The 24,394-nt window shown below is 49.9% G+C and overlaps 4 protein-coding genes across 4 annotated transcripts; 3 read left to right on the top strand and 1 right to left on the bottom strand.

Annotated features, from left to right (window-relative positions):
• Positions 1-178: 178 nt before the first annotated feature.
• On the top strand, positions 179-1,107 carry JR316_0010475 (uncharacterized protein; the record flags this gene model as incomplete). Its single annotated transcript, XM_047896143.1, has 2 exons — positions 179-279; positions 672-1,107. The coding sequence occupies 2 exons, from the start codon at positions 179-181 to the stop codon at positions 1,105-1,107; spliced, it is 537 nt and encodes a 178-aa protein (XP_047744188.1).
• Positions 1,108-3,232: 2,125 nt separating this feature from the next.
• On the top strand, positions 3,233-5,762 carry JR316_0010476 (uncharacterized protein; the record flags this gene model as incomplete). The annotated part of the gene is made up of 5 exons (XM_047896144.1): positions 3,233-3,628; positions 3,875-3,994; positions 4,103-4,521; positions 5,093-5,534; positions 5,598-5,762. 5 exons carry the CDS (start codon positions 3,233-3,235, stop codon positions 5,760-5,762), a joined length of 1,542 nt encoding a protein of 513 aa, XP_047744189.1.
• A 1,964-nt stretch (positions 5,763-7,726) lies between these two features.
• On the top strand, positions 7,727-8,206 carry JR316_0010477 (uncharacterized protein; the record flags this gene model as incomplete). Its single annotated transcript, XM_047896145.1, has 1 exon — positions 7,727-8,206. One exon carries the CDS (start codon positions 7,727-7,729, stop codon positions 8,204-8,206), a length of 480 nt encoding a protein of 159 aa, XP_047744190.1.
• A 630-nt stretch (positions 8,207-8,836) lies between these two features.
• Positions 8,837-23,548, bottom strand: JR316_0010478 (uncharacterized protein; the record flags this gene model as incomplete). Its single annotated transcript, XM_047896146.1, has 13 exons — positions 8,837-8,904; positions 8,959-9,051; positions 9,114-9,209; positions 9,262-11,223; positions 11,276-11,326; positions 11,395-11,956; positions 12,010-15,846; positions 15,898-17,640; positions 17,693-21,908; positions 21,964-22,528; positions 22,580-23,054; positions 23,256-23,419; positions 23,527-23,548. 13 exons carry the CDS (start codon positions 23,546-23,548, stop codon positions 8,837-8,839), a joined length of 13,854 nt encoding a protein of 4,617 aa, XP_047744191.1.
• Between the last annotated feature and the right edge of the window lie 846 nt (positions 23,549-24,394).

A 24,394-nucleotide genomic window follows, 5' to 3' on the forward strand; every position in this document is an offset into this window, starting at 1 on the left:
CACCTTCCCATCCCTTCAGCTTCAGCTCCGGCTTTCCATGTATCAGGCACGTCAAGTCATCCAAATTCCAAATTTCAGATTCGAGTCAAAGTCCAAAGATGAGAATTCCATTGGGGACTGGGAAGGGGAGTTAGCTGGCAAAGAGTACGTCCCGATATAATCCAGATACACAGAGAAAATGCCCAGGTTCTTTAAACTTAAGGTCAAGGAGGTGAACACAAACCCAGCGGGGAGCCGTAGCCATATTAAAACGGTTGTGGAATGGACGAGACGGGTGATGTGAGCTGAGTTAGATCGGATGAGGGGTTGAGCTAATAGTAAGAGTGAATTTGTCTTTGTTTGCATCTGACGCTGCCATGCGCATCATCAAATACGTGTTCAGACATCAACTTGCTGATCACTGCGACGAACGACGAGCACCAAGGTTTTCTTTGTCCAATTCAGCTTGATCCACAAGATTCTTTACCACTATCACAGCTGCGATGTTCAATTCCTTCAAGAGGAAACTCGTAGGCAACGATCTCTTCATTGTTGGACTGCGAGAGCTGAAATGAATGTGGTTCGCAATGCCACTTTGTTCTCGCATCTAGCCCGAGATATCAATCTTGTGCGTTCTGGGACATGAGATGCGGTATTGAAAGCAAATTAATATTTCTTCGATGGAATCGTAGCCATAAACCCTCCTCACCGCCTTCGCAAAAAGCGCTGGAGCTTTTGAAAGCGTCGCTATCTGCACCATACCCACCAGTGACCTCTTCATCATCCTCTTCGACCGAGAACGCAGGGAAACCACTTGACTTCAATCTCGAAGTCGTCGAGTCTCCACCAACGTCTGACCAGCTCCAGGTCATCCTCTCGTATCTACCTTCGCCTGCAGCAAACCCGTCTTTGGTGTTCCTCTCTGCACACCCGTCCAATGCACTGAGCGCGGCGGAGCAGCCGACGACGGTGAAGGGTATCGCAGAGCTGGCGCAGAAGAATCCAAATGCAATCAAGTGGCCGATTGTGGTTGATTGGCTGGATGGCAAGGCGAGTATCGGGAGTGTGGACGGTGTCAAGGGAATTTTGGAGCATTTGCGGAAGAAGAGGGATGGGGAGGTCGAGTGAGCGGGGTGAGGGACAGAAAAGAGAGATAAAGGGTGTATGGCGGGACGTCGACTCAACTCTGAATGCAAACGCGCATATATTTATGCGAAGAGGTTGCCTGTGCATTTTTTATTGTATTTTCCTTATTTCATTGATATCCGGGGTTTTCCACAGACCAATTGATGGCCAGCGCCCATATAATTAACCACGAATACTCCGATATACTAAGTGAGTATAGAGGCTAAAGCTGTTATTGACCTCAACAGGATTCGATCATTTCTTCGTGAGATTTCTTCCGAACTTTGGACTTTTATCACTTGATCTGTGGTGATCGCAAAGACTTACTTTTGCATGACAAAGGACCACAAGAAATTATGCATGCTTCACGCGTATAGGTGTGTTTTTTTCTTACTTTTTACTCACCTTGTAGTTGGCGACGGCGCCATACCATACGCGCAGGGCGTTTTGGGCGCCTGTATCTTCCGATAATATACTTTGCGAGTCTTAGAGTCCTTGTGCTTCATGCAGAATCCCGTATCGGCGTCTATGCAGCGCTTGAAGTATAGATGCTTGGAATCTCTATGACGGTCCTTAGTGGAGTCAAGGCGTGTGTGATTCGGCATCATTACCTGACTTTTATGACGGGATCTGCTGGTCGTTTCCAGTAGACTGTCCAATTTCTTTTGCGCGTTTGACTTGAAAAATTTAGCTGATGAATTGTATCGCGATGGGTGTATATTTGAATCTGGCAGTACCTTCGTCGCCTCACTGTGCCTGCCAGGGGTGCTAGGCGTTGGATTCACGTGCCCCGCACCGATAACGAATCGCAATTGCAATTTTCGGGGCCATACCAACCTTCCCTCGCAACCTCATAATGACCACACCCGGGCCAGGTTTTGCTGACTTTCGACAGGTCAGAAAGGCTTTGGTGCAATGTCAGACATGCTTCAAGTCCAGTAACACGGATGGTGTAACCCTATTCAAGTGCGCTGGCTGCAGAATGGCACTTTACTGCGTAAGTAATCCAATTCCCATGAAATGAAAAGCTAAAGTGCTGTCATTGCCAATAGAGTAAAGAGTGCCAAAAGGGAAACTGGAGAAACCATAAAGGAACTTGCTACAACCTTCAATTGCTGATCGCAGACTCCTCTTCGGCAGAGGACAAAATGGTGTGGGCGCTGGACCGGTACTGCAGCAAGAACCAACCACTACTCGCACAATACGGGGTGCGCGTTATGGATCTCGCTTCAGATATTACGCGCGGGAAACGTGATGTCTGTACTATTTTTCTGAAGTACGTGCCGGAGCTAGCAACGCGAGGAAAGCCGGAGCACGCGAAGTTCGTGGCAGTAGGAGTTGAAGTCAGGCCCATTGAAAAATTTGGTGTACGACACAGGTTGCAGAGGTCTATCGACGCGTTCCATGGATATATAACGACCCGGCTCAGCAACGAGGGATTTATTGGTGGTTTTCTTGTCTTTCTCATGGTGGCAGGGACAAATGTAGCCAAATTATGCCCTATATCCTTCAAGGACGATATCTATCGGTTGGAGACTGGCCACGACTGGACCAACACGATGCTCAGTGCGCTGAATGATGGAAAAAATGTAGCTGTAGTACCTCCAGAGTTGTACAGCTTGTGCACTCATATGCTACAATATTTAACATGATTGCTTCTGTCCGATTTGTGGGAAAGCCATCAAATCAGAGATTGCACACGATCATTTAAGCTTCAAGCCTCGGGTTTCTACTATTTCTAACACCATCCAACGCCTCGCTCCTTTGTTACCTCAATATTTTGGGCCTGAATCCATGCCTTTGGAGGAAAAAAGACTTCGAAAAGATCTTGTGCAATGTCAAGGTTGTTGGAAATCAGCAAATGATGGGGTCGCTCTCTTTAAGTGCGGAGGCTGTCAGGCATCATATTACTGTGTACGCCGTTATTAGTTTGATTATCTTAGGGGCACTATGGACTGGGCATTTTTCTCACTTCTGAACGCAGAGCAAAGAGTGCCAAAAGGCTGTATGGCCACGTCATAAACCAGTATGTCAAGGCATCCGCAGCTTCAAAGGCGTGGGCAACCCTTCCATAAACGATCGACACAACTTGCTACGTGCGTACTGCATAAAGAAGCGCCCACTCATGATGTCCTACGGCTTGATGGCTCTCGATCTGCATCGAAACATGGCAAGATGGGAGAACGAGGTGTTTCACGTCATAGTGCACCCGTGGCCCGGAGAATCGAATCCCCGCCCAGATCAGACATTCCTTGCGATTGACGCGAAGCCGCGACGTATCGACGAGTTACACGAAGTACATGAACTGGGAATTCGTCAGGAGTTAGAGAAGCTTAAGGCTGAAGTGAAGGGAGACAAGCAACTGTGCGGTATGGTGGTCATAACGACGGACATCGAGAGCATGATATCTATAACGTGGCCAATTGCATTCACCGACGTGTTGCCCGCAATCCCTCCGGGAGTTGATGCGGACGACTGGAAAGAACCTCTACTTATCAAGTTAAATTTTGGTATGATACCCAAGGTTTGATTTGGAATCGGATGGGAAATCAAATTATATTTATATCCGTCAAAATCACTTCTCTACCTTAGTATGCGTTCGCCTCCGGGCCTTTCTACTGAGCTTCCAACTTTAGCGCCCAACGTCAGTGTTACCAACCCATAAGATGTGGCTAGCTGGCCGGATCAATGATGTCTTATGCCGATCAAATTTCTGATCTGTACTAATTCTCCTTTGACAAGAACCACCATCATCCCAAAACCAGCATAGGGAAATGGACTTAGCCCCGGCGTCCACTGGACCGCTTCCTTATGGATGGCTCAGAAAAAGTATGATGCAGTGTATAAAATGTCGCAAGCAACCGCTCTGGGACGGCGTAACCCTCTCCAAGTGCGCCAGCTGCCAAACCACACATTATTGTGTACGTTAATTCTGCTCGAAGCCTTTGATCTGTATTCAGCTAACATCAGTTTACCTTTTGTGCACATCTAAATCTAGAGTAAAAGCTGCCAGAAAGCGGACTGGCCAGTGCATAAAACCACATGTTCGAAATTTCGTGATATACTGCAAGCCGACGCCTCTGCGCCTGAAGACGCTAGGATACAGAAGGCACTGCATTTATTCGCCAATAAACACAAATCCGTTCTAGGGACGTATGGGGTGATTGCTATGGATTTCCGATTCGATATCACGCGAGGACTGCGTGATGCTGTGGCCGTTTTCTTAAAGTACGTGCCGAACGAAAAGCGGACAGACCAGGCGTTTAAAGCGATACACGCAGCGGTTGTACCCTTTGAACTCTTTGGGGTGGAAAGGGAAGAATATCTGCGCGAGGAGTCGCGCAAGCTTCACGAAGAGGTGAAGGGAACACGGACAATTGGATGCGTTTTGGTCGTTTGTTTCACTGTTGACTCAGGGTTGATTCATGTGTCTCCTATGTCATTCGGGAGGGACATGTTGACAACGGGAACGACCAGCGATTGGAGAACTTGCTTGATTAATGCTTTGAATACTGGTATCTCCGATGGCTTACATCCATTCTTATACGGATAGATTATGGGTCAAAATATGTGTGGTGCATAACATCTGGATGTTATCCTCTCTACTTCAATCAGCTCGCGAGGTGGCTCATTTTGCAGGCTTCATTCTCAGGTCAAAATTTCCCACTACCCTCTAACACATCGCCATGAATCATCTCGAGGTTGAAAAATACCTGGCGCATGCAGTTGTGTCACGGGCGACAAGGGCAATTCTTGCCCTGCACCCGGCTCGAGGCTGATTAGCATCCATGAGTCCAAGGGTCGTGTCGTGTGAAATATTACACGTGGTGGTATTGTCACTATTTAAGTTGACTTGAGTTAAATGACCGTGGCAGCACATTTCCCTTACACAACACACTACAGGTTTTGACAAATGGCAAAGAAAACTGTTTCGTTAGTCATTCTCTTTCTTCAAGTCCTCTCATTAAGCTAACTAATGATGGTGAAGATGGCATGAAGACGCGAAAGATGTGGAAGACTCGCTTGTGCATCCTACGGCAGAGTTCAAAGAACCTCCAGAGGGATGGACTCTCCCACCGTTCCCACCTCGATGGGTGCCTCGTGGCAATGTATCTTACAGGGTGCTTGGATTCCCACTTCGGTGGTCCGACTTCATACGATTTGCAGAGCAACACGAACTGGAGGTCGGTGAGCCGGAATGGGATAAAGCGTCCGCTGCATTTTCGGACATGATGGATTATCTCGTCGACTACAAGTGTCAGTTTGCAGAGATTGCCATTGGGGACGCGGAAGTTCCGGTAATCTTGGTTGCGGATAACTCCAAAATGAAACATTTGAAGCATCCCAAGGAAGCGAAGCGCATTTATTTCGTCCAGACGTATTTGGGACTTAAGCGGCCGCCTGTCTGGTTGTTCCACCGTCAACGGATGGTGAGAAGAACGCATTATTATCATCTTTGATAACCAATTCCAAGCATCTTTTCGTATGTTTAGCGTGATAACATAAAACTTGAGAAATGGTTTGATGAAGAAGACGTCGAAAATGAAGAACATTCTCAACAAGATGGCAAAACTGACCACGCACTAGAGAAAATTGAAAACTCTGAGCAAGCCCCCCTTGGAATCAGCTCGCAGATTGACGATGACAAATCCAAGTGATTACGCTTCACGACCAAGACGTATATATAGAGAACTGTGAACGTATGTGTTGCCAAAGTTAACTTTCAAGAGACTATTCGGTTATCAGTAAACGTGTTTTGGTGAACTGGGCCAACGGTGAGGCTGTTTGCGTCCCCGTTTCCTCGAAAAAGAAATAAAAAGCAAAGAGCACAAAGTTACACAGAGCATAGATAACAAAGCCAAGAAGAGAATAAAGCAAAAAAAATCCGCTTTTTATTCGATGGCTCTTTGGCGCCTCTATATGCGTGTGAGTGTAATACGTCGCTTGATGATCGTTAAAGGGTCGACTGTCAATACGTTGGAGATCTGGGTTGGCATTGTGATTTTTATCGGTATGTTCGTCGTCCCGAAAAGCTGCCTCTGTATCTGTGGGCTCCACTGCGCTGCGCTTTTTTTGTGTGGCTGTATCCCTGTGTATCTGGCGTCTATCGAGTGTCTGCATGCTGGGTTTGGGGACTTGGCGACGTGGTCTTTCTTGTATTTCCTCTCCTATTGCGCTTCGTAATCTGGATGGCCTGACGCAGATGAAGGGGAAGGTAGGAACGCAAAGATGGAAGGTGAATTTAGGACTGCGCCTTGGCAACTTCCGGGCGCATATATTCACACATTTTCCACTACTTCGTCTGGGTGTGTGGGTGTGGGTGCTTCCAGGGCCAACCCAGGACATTAGCATCGGACACACGTCCAGTGGCGTACCTGGTTGAATGAAGGGCCAGAGCTAGAGCTGCGGATGCGGAACTCTCAATCTGTACTACGTCCTCGTTTTTCTCTTTGTCGAGGTAAGTGCCTGAAGTGAGTGCGTGGAGTATTCATGATCTCACCGCTCTCTCTGGGTTGTCTGAATCCTGCATCTTTTCGAGAAGGATCATTGATTGTATTCTGCGAACGGCGACGCTATGCCTATTTCTTTCTAGATGTGTGATCGTGTTTGATGTCTTTTTTTGAGTGGCCATTTTTCCAAGGTCAGAAGGGAATAAGCGCGGCTATAACGCGCTGATTGCTACTTGTATATGTCTGGACTTGGCGCAGCTTACCGCACGCATGTGGCCTGGCTGCAGCTCAGGACAAGGTGTCTAATGATCTACGCTCGCTGATTAATCTTTTCTGATAATTGATAGCTTGAGATGTGACTGAGATTTTTTTACATCTTGGTCATCGATGTTGAGTACTGAAAGCAGCGAGTTGAACAATGAGGCGTTTGGGTGGTGTAGGTCCTGGGATAGGCTGGCCTACTGTCCTCAACTATCTTCATCATTGCCACTTGACTATTACCGATTTATGCGAGCTGATTATGACTGATCATGACACAGATAAAGACAGAAGACAACAATGTCCCGTCCATCTTCCAGTGTCGAAACTTCGTCGAACTTGAAATTTTTGAAAAATTGGGATGTTGAGTGACACTGACAGTGAAAAGTTTTGGTTCTCTGACGAGGCGCGTTGATTTTGGAAGGCAATCAAGGTGTCTGCTGGATAATAAACAGATACAAGAAAGAAGGTTGAACAACTTGAAAAAAAAAATAAGCGGCAGAGACCTCAGGCAATATAAATCGCATAATTTGCCACGATAATTTATGTCTAAGCGACGACGGTAACCGGTTGGCTAATAACCGGAACTTCAACCAGTCATCACACATTCTTTGATCGACTATATAAAACGAGGAGGACATGGTCAAATCTACGAGCGGCACGGTCAAAGAACCTTTACGAAAAGAGCTCACAACATGCCAAAATTGTGGGAAATCACGTCTTGAAGAGGGGATAGTTCTTTCGAAGTGTGCTGCCTGCAAAATAGCATTATACTGCGTGCGTAACGATATATATAACACTCAACGACACTGCATATCTGATGGACAAGCATGAATTGTTAGAGTAAAGATTGTCAAAAGGCGGCATGGCCTGCGCATAAGACGACCTGCAAACTCAACCAAAACACACAGGCGATGATAGCTGCCTTGGCGTCTCAGAGTCCAGCAGTGGCAGCTAAGGGGGATGTACTCAAGTCACTCCGTGCGTTCTGCAGCAAGCATCGACCCTCGTTGGCGGAGTATGGGATTCGGTCAATGGATCTGTCTCTCGATCCTACTCGGAGCTTGCGCGATGTCGTCCTTATCAAAGTCAAGAGCGTGCCGAATGCGAGGCGTGCAGAGACATCATTCAAGGCGGTGGACGCAGAAGTAGTTTCAACAGACACATTCGGGTTCGCGCAAGGGGAAGAACTTCGTGGTCAGCTCAAGGACTTCCATAATCAACAAAAACGAATCGGGAAGCTTGGTGGAATAATGGTGATGGTTCTTGACGTAGACACGAATACGTCCAATGTTTGTCCAGTGGGATTCGGGAAGGATGTCCTTAGATTGAAAGCAGGTCTGCCTTGGAAGGAGCCATTGATACGCACACTGAATAAGGGCATCGTTTACTGATTGGTTTGGTTCGATCTAGCAGCACATATGTATGACTGACGTTATGACTTTACGCCCAGTACTGATTCTGTACGAAATTTATTGTATCCATCAAACGAACAAATCCAATTACTAACACCCATTGCATTGTTATCTCGAGCACCTGTAATATTTGAGATAGTCTGCGCGTATTCTCAGTCCTCAACATCATTGGAATCCACAACGGAAAATTCTTACAATACCGGCCTAATAAAGCTGAATAAAAACAAAACTTGCATTGAGAAAAACATAATGAAGCAAGTACAGAGCTGAATGTATAATCGAACGACAAAGGTATGAGGTAGACTGAAGGTATCAAGTGGATAGAGTGAATAAAAAGCATACATTCCAATGATATGAAGCACAGATCCGGGAGTAGAACAAAGATAGATAACAGCACAGGGGGGTTCGTTACAAGTCGTGAAGGTCGTCAAAAAGAAAGAGCGGAAGTAAGACAAATTCGTGAAGTAAAATGTGGAAAGGCATAAAGGTAAGAATAAATGTTGGTAGGGTAAACTGAAAGCAAGTCCTTGTACTAGAAACACTAGGCGGAGGTGTTAGTCCGTCGTAACAATCGGAATGCTGAAGTTATCACACCAATAGATGTCAGATTTAGACTTCAGTGGAGGTAGACGAAGCAACAATCAGGTCGGTGGCCTCAGCAGCATCTGCATGACCTTCTAAAAAAGGTTAGTTAATAAGTTCAAAATGTTGTCCAGGACGAAACTACATACCTTTGGGTTCATGTTGAGCGGACAGATCGACTTTCTCTGCATGTTGTTCGCCATCAATCACAACCACAGTGGTTTCGGGTCCAGCAGAAGGAACTGGAAAAGAGTCGCACAGTTAAAACGTAAGTTGTTGAATAAAATAGTGTGGTTTGACGGACCTTCGATAATTGATGGTTGAGCATCAACATGGACTTTGCCATTACCAGATTCATCCGCCTCAGCAGCATTCTCAACAGGCGAGAGATCATCATGATCTATGAAAAAGGAGATCAGAGGCGGAATATCAAGATGAACAGATATACACACCTTCTACAAGGTCTGAAACACTGGATTGCAACTCCAAATGGTGGCCATTACCATTGCCGTTGAGTACCTCCTCTTCTGCTTCCGATACCTTCGAGTCAACTTCCAGCGCAAGATCCTCTTCGTCTTCTCCAATGGATGAAATGACAGACTCGAGAGCGAACGGACCACTCGTGGCGAAAGATGCGTCGGGATCCATGGTCGAAACATCTGTGATGGGGCTAACAAGATCTTCGAGTTCCTCTGGAGAAGTGGGATCAAGTGAATCTTCGTCGAAGAAGGCAGGCTCTGCAGCTATGATCGAAATCACAGGCACTTGTTCAGTTTCGATAGCCGCCGGGTCTTCAGCTGGTGTGGAGTTGATGGTAATGTCAGCTTCTTCGACATCATCCTCAACCTTCAAGGCTTCAGGCACCTCAATGCTGGCTTCGACGAGAGGGTCAGTAGCGGCAGGTTCGACAGTGGCAGATTCGACAGCGGCAGATTTGACAGCCGGTTCGACAGCGGCAGATTCGCCAGCCGGTTCGACAACAGCCGGTTCTACGGCGCTTTCGGGCGTTGATAAAATGGCATCAACATCAGCAAATTCCTCTTTAGCTGGTTCTCCAGCTGAGGAAGATGCTACCACCTCAGATGAAGAAGTGGCCTCGCTGGCGACGGGAAGAGACATAGTTGGCTCTGGGACAGACTCAGAGGGTATTGATGCTTCGACAACAGCTTGCTCAGTTTCGGGAGACGGTTCCGAAGACTCAGAGACAATGGCAGGAGATCCATTGGTAACTGGCTCAGACGCCAAGCTTTCAGAAACAAGCGTTTTGGGTTCAACAGCGGGTGTCAAATTCTCTGTTTCAATATTTTCCTGGTCGTGCTGGTTGTCAGAAGCAACGGTGAGGGCCTCTGTCGAAAGAACTTCTTGTGCTGCAGGTTCTTCGGGTGCTACAGCATCGATGTTAACGGGAGCTGAATCTACAGTGCTGAGTGTGGGAACTTCAGTCGACTGAACGGGTTCCGCGACAGCAATCAAATGCGTAGAAGATTCAGCACTGGCTTCAGGTTCAGAGGACACATTCTCAACACGATCAAGGGAATGATGTTCCTCGGTTTCGGTCATTGCTGATTCCTGGGTGGCGGGTGGAGTAAGCTCGTCAGCTGCTAATTCAGACGATGAAGGTTCTTGCACAGAAACTAAAGGTTCGGTGCCAAGATCGGATGTTGCTGATTCCTCAACAGTGGGAATGATTTCGGCAATGTCATTCTGAGGCAGGGATGATTCGGATATGGGCTCCGAGATTACTGGAGGGACATCGATAGTTGAAACGCCCGTGTCAGTGTTAGATGTAGCATCCGTCGATTGAACAGTTGACTCATTAAGTTCATCGAGCGTGGAGGGTTGAGGGAGAGTTCCAGCGAAAGATGGAGTCTCTGGTTGAACAGCAGGCGAGGTGTCGTCAGATTCTTCAAGGACAACAGGAACGGGTTCCTCAGCAACAGTTTCTTCCGCCACAGGGTCAGGAACGGCTGGTTCGACAGCAGGAGCAGGAGGCTCAGGAGTGTGTTCAATAGTTCTTTCCACTGAATGTGATGTCACCACGTCTGAAACCTCTGCGGGAGAATTAGCAACGTCGATGTCGGCAGTTGATACAACCTGGTCAACTTCAGATATGAGTGACACTTCTTCAATCACAGGAGGAGCTGATGTTTGGACTTCGAAGGCTTGAGCAGCCGGATTCGACTCGCTATCGACGACCGTATCATCTAGCGCATTTGCATGCGCAGGCTTGACCTCATGACTGGATTCGACTGTGGCGGGAGCTTCGACAACAATTTCAGCGCTTGGAGGCGTAACGTCGGTTGTCGACGTGTCAGTAGCTACAAGAGATTCGTCTGCTTTCTCAAGGGGTGTTTCTGCAGCGGCGGGGGAACTTCCTTCCTCGTTCAAGGTATTGTCGCCTACAGATTTTTCTTCTATCCATAGATATTCAGTATTACACGTTAAGAAAGCGTCAATAAACCATACCACCAATATTAACCACCTCAGCTGTTGATACGGCCTGCTCATCTTCACGTACTGAAACCATAGTTAGAATAATCACTTTAACGAGTTAATTTGGGATATATCAAAAAGTTTCTGCTCACCATCATCGATACGCTCTCTAGAGTTCTCCACAGCATCCTTCAAGTCCGGCTCAGATATACTCAAGGCGACATGTGGGGCAGGAGTTGACCCAGAAAGAATGGTAGGATCTTGGACTAGATGACTCTCGTGATCATAAAGGGACGAACTTTCTTCGTGTACTATCGGGAGCTCATTGATAGGAGCATCCTCGATGAGGATGGTAGTGTGAGTTGAGTCGTCGGGGACGACTGGGACCACGTTCACATCAACGAGTGGTACAGGGGGGAGATCGACCAATGCTTCTGTGCGTGAATCTTCCGGAACAATGATGGATTCTGTTGTGGGCACACTGGACACAATATTGAGAATTTCTGCTTGTCCTTCAGAGGGCTGAGCATCTCGAGCAATCGCTTCTGTAGGAGGATTATCTGAGTCTGTGAGATTTTGTTCAACAAAAAGAGAAGCATCTTGTGTGGCTTCTACTGGATCCACGGGCAGCAGGTTGAGAGTAGGGTCATTCACGACATCATCGCTTTGTTCTTGTTCTTGGTGAGCAGGGAGCTCGGCTGTTTCCGGGGTGTTCTGTAACGACACTTCATGAATATCAGACGAATAACAGAAAATACTGAGCTGACCTCTACAGGACCTTTCGACTCCTCAATCTGTTCAACGACAGGCGTGCCTTCACTGGCTTCTGTGATGACTGGTGTCTCCAACACTGGTTTGCACTCAACGATACCAATCTCCTCAATGACAGGAGTTTCCTCGACGGCTAGGGTCTCCTCATTGGCTTCATCGATGCCAGATGTTTCTTCGACGGCAGACTTTTCTTCGAGAGCGGGAGTGACCTCAAGAACATTTCCTTCACCAATAGGCGTATTATCAACAGCTTGCTCGATGACATGCTGCTCACCGACAGCAGGAGTATCCTCAAAAACAAGAGTTTTGTCAACAGTTTTGTGGACGGCAGAGGTATCTTCAGCGACAGTGGAATCTTCATTGGCAGGAGGCTCCTCGATGGGTGGCGTCTCCTCATTGGCTAGAGTTTCAGCACCTGGCGCCTCCTCAACAACTAACAGTTCTCCAATGGCAGGAGTTTCCTTGGCTAGCGTCTCAACCAATGGTGTCTCCCCGATAACTGTTGTCTCCTCGGTAGCAGGCGTCTCCTCAATGGCAGGAGTGTACTCAACCGCAGACATATCCGAGACGACAGGAGTCTCTTCGACGGCAGCAGGCATGTCCTCAATAGTAGAGCTCTCATCAACAGCTATCGTTTGCGCGATGACGGGAGTCTCTTCAACAGCAGGAGGATCCGAGACTACAGCAGTGTCCTCAACAGCAGGCATATCCGAGGTGACAAATACCTCTTTCACGGCAGGGGCCTCCTCAACAACATGCGTATCTGAGACGGTAGGAGTGTCCTCAACAGTAGGTGGCATATCCAAGACGGCAGGTGTCTCCTGAACGGTAAGTGTCTCCTCAATGGCGGGCGTCTCCTCAACAGCAGCGGTGTCCTCAACAGCAGGCATCTCCAGAACAGCAGGCATCTCTAGAACAACAGGCGTCTCCTCAACAGTAGGTGTTTCCTCCACAACAGACGTCTCCTCAGCAGCAGGCGTATCCGAGGCGGCAGATGTCTCCTCAACGTCAAGTGTCTCTTCAACTACAGGAATGTCCTCTGCAGGTGTTTCCTCAACGGCAGGTCTCTCATGGACTGCAGAGGTTTCTTCAACAGCAATTGTCTTTGCCTCCTCAACAGCAGGAGTCGGTGCGTCCTCAACAGCAGGCGTCTCCTCAGTAACAAGAGTCTCCTCGACGGTAGATATCTCCTCAACAGGAGGGGTCCCCTCGACAGTAAATGACTCCTCAGCAACATGCGTATCCGACGCGGCAGATGTCTCTTCCACGGCAGGTGTCTCCTGGACTACAGGCGTTTCCTCAACGGCAATTGTCTCCTCGACTGCAGGCATCTCCTCGACTGCAGACTTCTCCTCAACTGTAGGTGTCTCCTCGATAGCAGGTTCCTCCTCAATGGCAGATGTCTCCTCAACAGCGGTTGTCTCCTCCACGGCGGGTGTCTCCTCCACTGCGGGTGTCTCCTCGACTGCAGACTTCTCCTCAACTGCAGGTGTCTCCTCGATAACAGGCTTCTCCTCAATGGCAGATGTCTCCTCAACAGCGGATATTTCCTCCTCGGTGGATGTCTCCTCCACGGCAGGTGTCTCCTGGACTGCAGGCGTTTCCTCAACGGCATTTGTCTCCTCGACAGCAGGCATCTCCTCGACTGCAGACTTCTCCTCAACTGCAGGCATCTCCTCGACTGCAGACTTCTCCTCAACTGCAGGTGTCTCCTCGATAGCAGGCTCCTCCTCAATGGCAGATGTCTCCTCAACGGCGGGTGTCTCCTCAACGGCGGGTGTCTCCTCAACGGCGGGTGTCTCCTCAACGGCGGGTGTGTCCTCAATGGCAGATGTCTCCTCCACTGTGGGTGTCTCCTCAACTGCAGGTGTCTCCTCAATGGCGGATGTCTCCTCCACTGTGGGTGTCTCCTCAACTGCAGGTGTCTCCTCAACCGACTTCTCCTCAACTGCAGGTGTCTCCTCGATAACAGGCTCCTCCTCAATGACAGATGTCTCCTCAACGGCGGGTGTCTCCTCAACGGCGGGTGTCTCCTCAACGGCAGGTGTCTCCTGGACTGCAGGCGTTTCCTCAACGACATTTGTCTCCTCGACAGCAGGCATCTCCTCGACTGCAGACTTCTCCTCAACTGCAGGAGTTTGCTCGACAGCAGGCTTCTCCTCAATGGCAAATGTCTCTTCGACGGCAGAGGTCTCCTCGATGGTAAAGGTCTCCTCGACTGCAGGCGTTTCCTCGATTACGGGCGTATCGGTGGCGGCAGATATCTCCTCGACGGTAGAAGTCTCCTCAACGGCAAGAATTTCCTTAACTGCAGGTGTCTCTTCAAGTGCAGGCGTATCCTCAACTCCATGCCTATCATCAACAGCAGGTGTATCATCAACAGCAGGTGGCGTATCCGAGGCGGCAGTTGTTTCCTCAATAGCAAGCCCAGAAACAGGAGTCTCCTCAACGGTAGATACATCCTTAACAGCAGGAGTCTCCTCAATTGCAAGGGTCTCCTCAACAACATGAGTCTCCTCAACAGTAGGTGTCTCCTCAACAGCAAGTGTCTCTTCAACTGCAGGTGTCTCAATAGCAGGAATCTCCTCGAGGGTAGCTCTCTCCTTAACATCAGAAGTCTCCTCGACTGTAGAGGCCTCCTCAATGGCAGGGATGTCCTCAACCACAGGTGTCTCCTTAACTCCAGGCGTATCCTCAACTCCAGGCGTATCCAGAGCAGCAGATATCTCCTCAACTACAGGTATCTCCTCAACAGCAGGCGTATTGGCAGGGGTGTCTTCAATAGCAGGTGCGTCCTCAACAGTAGGCGTCTCCTCAGCAACAAGAATCTCCTCGACGGTAGACGCCTCCTCAACTGCAGGTGTTTCTTCAACAGCGGGCGCATCCTCAACAATATGCGTCTCCTCCACAGCAGGCGGAATGCCCTCAACAGAAGGTGTATCAGCGACGGTAGGTGTCTCCACAATGGCAGCTGTCTCCTTTTCCGCAGGTGTCTCCTCTTCAGCAGGCGTATCCTCAACAACAGCAGTTTCCGCAACAGAGGGCGTATCCACGACGGTAGGAATGTCCTCAACAACAGGAGCGAAAGGCGTTTCTGCAATAGTAGGAGTGTCTTCAACAGGAGGCGTATCCGAGACAACCGGGCAGTCCTCAACAGCTGGCGTATCAGCATAGGAAGATAACTCATCAACTGCAGGACTGCCCTCAACAGCAGGTGTATCCAAGACGGCAGGATTTTCTTCAAGGATGGGAGTCTCCTCGAAGGCAGGTGCCTTCTCGATAGCTGGCGTCTCTTCAATGGCTATTGTCGTATCCAATGGCATCTCCTCCAAGTCAACGGCCGGTGCCTCCTCGATGGCAAATGTTTCCTCAACAGCTGGTGCCTTTTCAATGGCTTCCTCAACAGCAGGTATCTCCTCAATGGCATGTGTATCATTAACGGCGGGAGTTTCTTCAGTGACCAGAGTCTCCTCCACGCCAGAACTCTCCTCGATGGCTGGCATGCCCTCGATAACAGGATTTTCCTGCTCAATCGGCGAAGTCTTTTCAATCAACAAGGTCTCTTCGATGGGTGACGTCTCTATGACTGTTGGAAAGTCTTCTGTAGGACCTGAAGCCTCCTTCGATATATATTCCGCTGACGGCCCAGGGAATGGAGTGACTTTCGCAACAGGAGTTGCAAATTCTTCTGACTGGACGACATCGACAACCAGGTCGGACTCCGCGATCGGAGCAACATGAGCTTCAGTTACATTGCCTTTGGAATGGACATTTTGGACAACCTCCGAAGCCTGTGAATCCTCCACAGGAGACACTTTAGCGATAGTTGGAAGCTATGCGCGGTGTTAGCTATGCGCAAAACACCATGAACAGAGAAAACTCACGTCGACATTTGATTCAGTAATTTCAGCAGAATCACTTCCTAAAATGTCTTCAACATTTGGAGTATCAGCAATGGCCTCCACAGCATTATCCTGAGGAACAATGAGATCAGAAGTAGCAGGTTCCTCGGCAGCGGCACCACTATCAGCCGCTATGCCTTGAGGCGGGAATTCTTCACTAGCTGTAGCATTGTTTACTGGTGCCTCCAAAGTTGGCGCTGAAACCTCCACGGCTGATAGCTGATCGTCATGAGTGGCGTCTTTGAATTGACTATCAGCAACTGGCTCTGAGACATCAGTAGTAAGTGCTTCATTATCCTGTATATAGTCGTCAATAATTGATATCGAAGATAATTCCACGACGACAGGTACCTCGTCTTCCACTGCAGCCTCTTTCTTATCAACCACAATCGTCGCTTGCTCGGTGGCCAGGCTTTTCTCCTCGACAACAACATTTTCATCCTCAGCAACAGATATTTTCCCTTCGACAATAGGTGTTTCCTCCTCGACAACTGGCTCGCCCTTTTCGAAATGCAAAGTGTGGTCCAATTGTTCCTCCACACGAGCTGGCTCGATATCTTCCTGCTCGACAGCAGCAACGTCCTCCTCGGCGCTCAGTTCATCCACATCAACAGCTGGCGTTTCCTCCACGAATGGTGATTCGTCTTTGGCAATTTGTTGCTCCTTCTCAGTAACTTGTGATACCTCAACATGTGTCTGCGATGACTCGATGACAGCGGGGGATGTTTCGGTAACGGAAGTTGGCGCTTCGAGAATACCTGCAGACACAAATGGTGTTGCATCTTCGGTATTCAAGGTTGCTTCGTCATTGGCCGCGGGTACTTCAACATGTGGTGTTTCGACCTCATCTTGTCCCTCCACAACGTCTGTAAGATGTTCTTGTGCAACTGCCTCGTCGACAGGCTCTTTGGGCACTGCAGCAACAGATTCGTGTAGTGCTACGATGGGGGGTATCACGGCTTCAGCGATTGGTTCTTGATCTTCGACGTTGCCGACAGGTTCTTCAGAGACTTGCTCGTGCACCTCGACAGCTGGTGATTCAACTTCCGCAATGAGTGTTTGGGGTTCGGCGACCGCAGAGGTATCTTGTGATTTAGTCTCCTCAACGGCACTAACATTCTGAAGTTCGCCATTAACGATAGGTGTTATTTCGGTAGCCGGAGGTTCAATCTGCTGTATAGAAACACTGGCTTCAGTAACTGACGCTCGCACTGAAGCTTTTGTGACTGATACCTCAGGTTCCGCGGCAGGAGCCTCAACGATAGGAGCCTGATAATCCGCTTTGAAGGGTTGTAATTCAACCCCATCGTCCTGGTGTTCAGCAACAGGGGGTTGGTCTGATTCAGGGATATATTCAGTAGCTAGAGATCTATCCACTTGATCATCAAGTTCAGCTGTAACTGGAACATCAGAAATTGGAACCTGGGACAGGTTTTCAGGTTTAGAAGCATCCGAAACTTCGGCAACTGGGGTTAGGATATCTGTAGCTGGCACTTCGGGTTCGACAGCTTCCGAGACTGGAGAAGACGCCTCGACAGCAGGAGGAATTTCTGCATTTGAAGGGAGGTCGCCAACCTCAGCAACAGGAGCAGGGGTTGGAGCATCAGCATCTAAAGCTTGAGGTTCGGAAACTAAAATATCAGCAACAACGGTCGACTCCTTGGCCACCGTTACTGGTGTCTCAGCGGAGTACATAGACTGGCTGTCGACTGGAAGTGGGGGCACCTACGTGCAGAATTAATACTATGAAAAATAATGTAATCGTGTAAACACTCACATCGTCAACATTTGGTTTAATATTTTCAGCAATCTCGGCATCCGATACCTCTTGTTGTTTATCTTCAACGTCGGGGACAACAGCATCCACTTGTACAGGCTCGGAAACAACATCCTCCCTGGTTTGGTCAAGTTGAATTGAAGTCGGTTCCTCCAGGGAGGGCGTTTCATCGGTCACATCGACTGCAACTTCCGACGGTACAGGGGCTGGTTCAGCCAAGAGATTGTGTTCTGCGACGTGATCAGGCTGAACTTCATCTCCAGAGTGATCAGCGGGATTGACTTCGAAGGATGATTCCTCCAGAATATCGGAGGATGCATGCTCCAGTACCTCCGCCTCTTCTGCATTGAGTTCGTCGTCGAGCGGAGGAATGGCATTCAAAACCTGAGAAGGAACAATCTCCTCAACCGGAATGACGACTTCTGTCGGCTCGGAATCTGCAGAAGCTTCGGGTTCGGTATCAGAGGCGATCTTGTCGATGGTGACCCACGAATCAGGCTCCGCAGATGGGGTCTCAGAAAGAGCTTGAGTAGCCTCGGGTTCATTTTGCTGAGCTATAGCTTGCTCAACGATGGGTGCGGCTTGAGCCTCGGCGATGGCTTCTTCCAACGTGACTGATTGAGATTCCTGTTCATGTTCAGAAACAGTTGAGGTGCCGATTTCGACAGGAACCGAAGACGGGTCAGCGAGGGTTACAGAATCTTCCTCAGCAGTTTGAATAACGGTTGACAGTGTTAGAACATCCACCGTTTGAACAACCTCTGGTACCTCTACATCAGTGCCTGAAACTGAATGCTCCGCAACAGGCTCCTCAGCATGGGTTGCAAGAGGCTCGGCATCCTGGATGTGGTCCTCAATCACTGGTGTTGGTGGCGCCTCCACGATAGGAATATTCTCGATGACGGGCGCCATTTCTTCAACCACAGGGGTTTCTCTTTCCACAACGGCCGGTGTTTCCTCCAGAACAACTGGTGAGTCCTCAATCACTGGTACTTTCTCTCCGGCAGCCGGAGTTTCCTCAACAACAGGTGATTCCTCGATGACTGGTGCAACCTCGTCAAGAGCTGATTTCTCCTCCACTGCAACAGAAATGACGGGCGCTTCTTCGACGACCGGTGCCTCCTCGACCAGTTGTGCTTCCTCGACCACTGATGCTTCCTCGACTACTGCGGCTTCCTCGATTATTGGTGCTTTCTCAACAGCAGCCGGTGTTTCCTCAACGTCAACTACAGGTGTTTCTTCCTCCTTAACGTCTGGTTCCTTCTCAACTGCTGGCGCCTCCTCCACGACTACTGGTGCTTCCTCCTTGACCACTGGTGATTCCTCGACCACTGGTACTTCCTCAACCGCCAGTGTTTTCTCCTCGACGGCTGGTGTTCCCTCAACAACTGGCGCTTCCTCCTCGACGACAGGTGTGTCCTCCACAACAGCAGATTTCTCCTCTACTGCAACGGAACTTACCTCGTCAACAATCGCTTCTTCCTCTGCACGAACTGCCGCATGTTCATCAACAATCTCCCGCTCAACAACCGGTTCTTCTCCCACCACAACGTCCTCCTCAACGACTGGCTGTGCTTCCTCGACAGCTGGGGGTTCAGGCGATGCTTGTTCGGTGACTTCTTGCTCCTTGTCCGTAACCCTTGGTTCTTCCTCAATGCTCTCCTGCGCGGCGTCAACATCAACTAAGGGAGTTTCGGTAATCGAGGTTGGCGCCTCGGTAAGATCTGCTGCCTCAACAGGCGCAAATTCTTCAACATTCGACGTGGCGACTTCGTCAATGACGGCAGCGGTTTCAGTTGTCGTAGATGGCAATTCGTCAACAGCGGCGGGCGCTTCAACAACGGGCGATTCGAGTTCGTTTGATTCAACCACTACCTCTGCAACCTCGGCAGGGTGTTCTTCCACAGGTTCCTCAACGGCAGGTTTGTCCACAACGGTAGGAGCTGTGACAACAGGTTCTTCGGCCGCAGTAGCAGGCGGCGGCACAGACTCGACAATTGCACTGGCATGCTCTTCAGAGACTTGTTCAAGAAGCGGAACATCTGTTTCCACGTCTGTGATGACTGGCGGTCCGGGCTCGACGACAACGAATTCATCTTGAGCTTCGGGCACGACAAGGTCAGCGTTTACAGCAGGAGCAATAGCTTCAGCTGTTGGAACTTGAGGCTCTGGTACAGATTCGTCCGCTTCAGCAGTAGCCACCGCCGATGGAGCTTCAGCAACTGCAACTTGAGATTCAGAAACCGGAACTTCAGTTACAGTTGCATTATCGTCAGTCGATGCATCCTGTGTAAGCACTTCTTCGACAACGGGGGCTTGAGGTTCCGTAGAAGTGAGTTCTGGTTCCACAGTTGTTTCCTGAGCCTCGGACACAGAGGACACATCCGTCGAAGGTAGCAGTTTGGAGACGGGGGCTTGGATCTCTTCAACTGCAGCTTCATGTTTAGCTTCAACGGGTGCTTCAAGAACAGGGGCCTCGACTTCCGTTGCAAGAACTTCGGGTTCAGAGATAGCAGGAGCCTCAGTGACAGGAGGAGAGACTTCTGCAGCTGGTGCTGCGGATTCTGCAACTGCAGCAGGAGTCTCGCTGACTGGTGCAGGCTCCTCAACAGCTGGTGCTGGTGCTTCGGATTCTGCAACGGCAGCAGGAGTCTCGCTGACGGTGGCAGGTTCCTCAACAGCTGGCGCTGGTGTCTCTGCCTGAGTTTCGACAGCTGGCTCCGGAACCTCAGCGGCAGGAGCAGCAGCTTTAGCAGCAGCAGCTCCAGCGATTGCAGCTGTAATCGCTGCTCCAGCCGCAATAGCAGCCGTCTCGAGGTCTGGCGTGTCGGTCGTATCAGCAGGCTGCTTCGCGGCCTCGACAGGTTTCTCGATAGGCTTCTGCGCCTTCTCCGCTTTGGACGACTTGGACTTGGACGGCGCAGCCTTCAGCTGCACAACCTCCTGCTTAGCCTGCTCGGCGGGCTCCTCGATAAGCTCGCCCATCTCGCCAACATTCAGCGCTCTCTCCTTCTTCTTGCCTTTCTGCGACGACTGTGACGAGCTCGATGCAGTGCGCGACATGCTCCAGAAGCTGAAGCGGTTTCTGCCCGACGTCGAGAGCGCAGGGGAGACGGGGCGCGCAGATTCCGGGCGCGGGACAGCTGACGGCGATGGTGGTGGCGCGGGCCGCACAGTGAATGCCTGTTCAAGAACAAGCCACTTGAGCGTCTTCTGCTTGCCGCCCTCTTGAACGGGGCCGTACAGAAGCTGCGGAACGAGGGTCGACTTGAACTTGCAGATGATAAAGGTCGGCCATGTCGCTGTGATAGGATCGAGCAGCGAGTCGCTCCAGAAATCGATGAACGCTTCGTCAAGCTCGATGACTTCGAGCTTGGTAGCGCGGACGATGGCGGTCGCCTCCTTCTTGACAGGGTCTGCAGGCGGCGGGGGTGAGACGGGTGGCACAGGTTCGGCCGAAAAGTCGACGCTCTTCCTCGAAACGGCTTTGCCGCGCTTGCTCGACTTCCTCGAGAGCGTCGTGGTGACTGGAGTAGTCTTCTCCAGATCCGTGTCGAATAGCGTCGACACGAGCGGGGCCATTGCAGGCGTCGAGTCGAGGAAACCAGACGCTGAGAACTGCACCCAGTCACTGCCAATAGCAGACGTGGCTGGGGGCTCCGTGGCGGACTTGCTATGCTGATGCGACGGCCTGCTCTGCTCGCCAACAGAGAAGGAGTAGCCGCGAGACGGGGACGACACAGGTCTGTCGGTCTCGCCCACAGACGCTGAGTGTCCGCGCGCAAGAGACGGCGAGAGCAGACTAAACACGGGCGATTTCGCCTCCTGTGCTTTCTCCGAGCCTTTGTCTGGGACGATGGAGAGGAACCGGATCGTCTCGTCGGCGAAGATGTTGCTGAGAGGCGATGGGTTGCTGCCTGTCTTCGACGCAGCTGTAATCTTCGCCCATAGCTCGGCGTATTCTCCACCTTCGACTTTAGTGGAAAACGCGTCGGCGAGAATGTTGAGAGGGTGGACCTTCAACTTAGGCTTGCGCCTCTCAGATGATAGTTCGACTTCAATGCGAACGTAAAGAGCGTCGTAGAGTCGGGTAGTGAAGTGTGGTGGGGATAAAAACTGTACATCCGTAGTAGGTGGTGAGAGTCCTTGGGTATATGGGTATCTTCGTACAAGTTCGAGTAGACGAACGGGCATGCGTTGGTCGGTAGATTCATCGCTGAGGAATCATGAGATAGGGGTCGTGCTGATAATAATAAAAAATGCAAACTCACCGAATTCGAGATAAGAACAAATGTTCGAGCATTCGACCCATGCGTTCCCATCTGGCATAGAAAGATTTCCAGTCATCTTTGTCCTCCACGCGTCTGGAGGTTAACAACCACAGACCGAAAATCTTCGAGAGTTTGCTGCCAGACGTGCTGTTGGCCTCGGAGTGTGCAGCAAGCGAGGAGAATATCTCCAAAGTAGCAACAAGGAGATCGAGATGCGCTTTTGGCAGGGCCGGAGCCAACTTCTCTGAAAAGGCTTTAGGGGGGTACTCCGCGGCTGCTTCTGCATCAAGGAAAGCCTTGTACCAGCCGTCGTCGGTCCCAAAGCTGTCGCCCTCCAGCTGGAGGTGACGGAGACCCCATCTGAGGACGGCCGCGACGTCATGGGGTGAACGGGTAGACTCGATCTCGGATTCAAAAGGTGACGAGACTAGCGCGGGAGTAAGTGAGATAGCGGTTAGCGGTGTTTTCGGTTCCATAGAATGTATGAATTGGGATAGTAGTCTGCGTTGGACTTCCGGGGATGCGGAATACCAATGAGGGTGCATTACACCCAGTGTTTCGAGGCCTACATCGATAGTTAGAGACAAATCTAAACTGATAATGAAAAAAACGTTACCTCTAGCTACAATAGCTTGAGAACAAGCCCTTATCAATACAAGAGCCTCAAGAGGATTTAAGCGACGTCGTCCAATAATTGCATCGCTCAGAAGGATGTTGGCGTCGGGGTCGACCGATAAGAAAGATTCAAGTGTGCGCGACGAAGGCTCTCCATTCGACGTCGAAAAGTCGAGCGAAAGTTGGGGGAGAGGTATCGGGGCCTTGTACGAGACTTGCGGGGGGGACGGACGCGATTTGACTTTGAAAAGGGAGAATCGATTGTCCCTCTCCTTTTCCTTTTCCTTCCCATTCTCTCCCTCGGTCTTGGATCCCTCTAACTCAAGAAAATTGGCAGCACTGGGTGATACATTGGGTGAGATGGCTTCAAATTTACCATCGAGCAGTTCTCCGGGGCGTAAAGTCGTGGGCGAAGTTTCCGCGTCCTTTTCCTTCCGTCCGAAGACTTTGGACAAAAACGAGTGCATCGCGTGTGCCTGCACATACAAAAAAAACAGATTGAGTAAGTGGAATTTCGCTTGGAAAAAAGGTGCGTGAACGTGTATCAGTGCACTTACAACCGTAATCCAAGGTCCTTGAGGCCTAGGACTGTTCCAATGGCTGGCCGGTAGGAGTCGTGGAGGAAAGGAAGGTTGCCTGCAGGCTGCCACGTGCCGTAACCGCGACTGACGGCGGACCTTGAAATCCCGGAGAAATCGGTGCGACCCTTGCTCGCTTAGCTGCTCCTTGGTTCGACCACTTCCAGGCCCAAGGGAACTTCCAGTGACACTAACAGCTCTCAAGGGTTTTTTCTCAGCACCGTATTGTCCATTTTCTCTCAATATCCTCTCTGGAATGTCCACTGTCAATATCTATCCGTCAAAAATATGTTTTGATTCTCGAACCATTTGTAATTTGGAACTTGTGCGTCCGAAAGGCACGACATCCCCTCGCAAACAATAAACCAACCATGCTGGGCTCTGGGTCCCATCTGCTTCCATAGCGCCGTTCTCTAGCCGTTCAAATCACTTCGTGATCGAAGCATATGCCACTGTCAGACCTAATCCTGATAATGAACTCTGTGCGAAATGCTCTATTCGGGGGGCTGCATCACCGGTTCGGACCAGGCGAGCAGGCATTGGGGCTCGCGAGATAGCTATCAAGCAGTCCGAGTCGATGTCTGCTAACGGGACTGTATTCAATAAAGCTAGGCTCCAAAGTTTCATTGACCGTTTTCGAGTTTGTGTGACATGGTGCTTACCCTCGTCATATCCCGGGTCTACTACAGATCATTATAAGTAGCTGAATGATAATGTACGTCATTCTGTCCCCTGTAGAACAAACATTAACTTGATCTCTTCATAGACTTGTGTTGCTACCATTATATAATAGATTTCAACCTTTCCAAAGCAATAAATTAATCATACCACCCACCGGGTATTGGCCATTCACCGAAATCATCCAATCTGCCACCATTCCTATCATATGTACGCTCAGCGATGATATATTTTAACACAAAGCACCTCTAACTCCCCCTCGTCTGTCTACCATGACCCATTCCAACGGTGCACGTCCCTCCAATCCCAATCTTGGAACCAGACCTCTCCCTCAAACCCACACAAGGCTTATTCTTCCACTACTTCAAACAAATTCAAACGTACCAGACATCGGCATACAACATATACATAGCTCAGACGTCACAGTAAATAAGAACGGTCATCACCCAACCGAACACAACCCCGCTGATATCGACCTTATATCAGACGCTCACAGCCCAGCATTACCCTTCCCAGCATCAACGACACCTGCCATACATAGACCTTCCCCGCCCACGCAC

Source organism: Psilocybe cubensis, chromosome 10 (assembly GCF_017499595.1).
Source record: "Psilocybe cubensis strain MGC-MH-2018 chromosome 10, whole genome shotgun sequence".
NCBI lineage: Eukaryota > Fungi > Basidiomycota > Agaricomycetes > Agaricales > Agrocybaceae > Psilocybe > Psilocybe cubensis.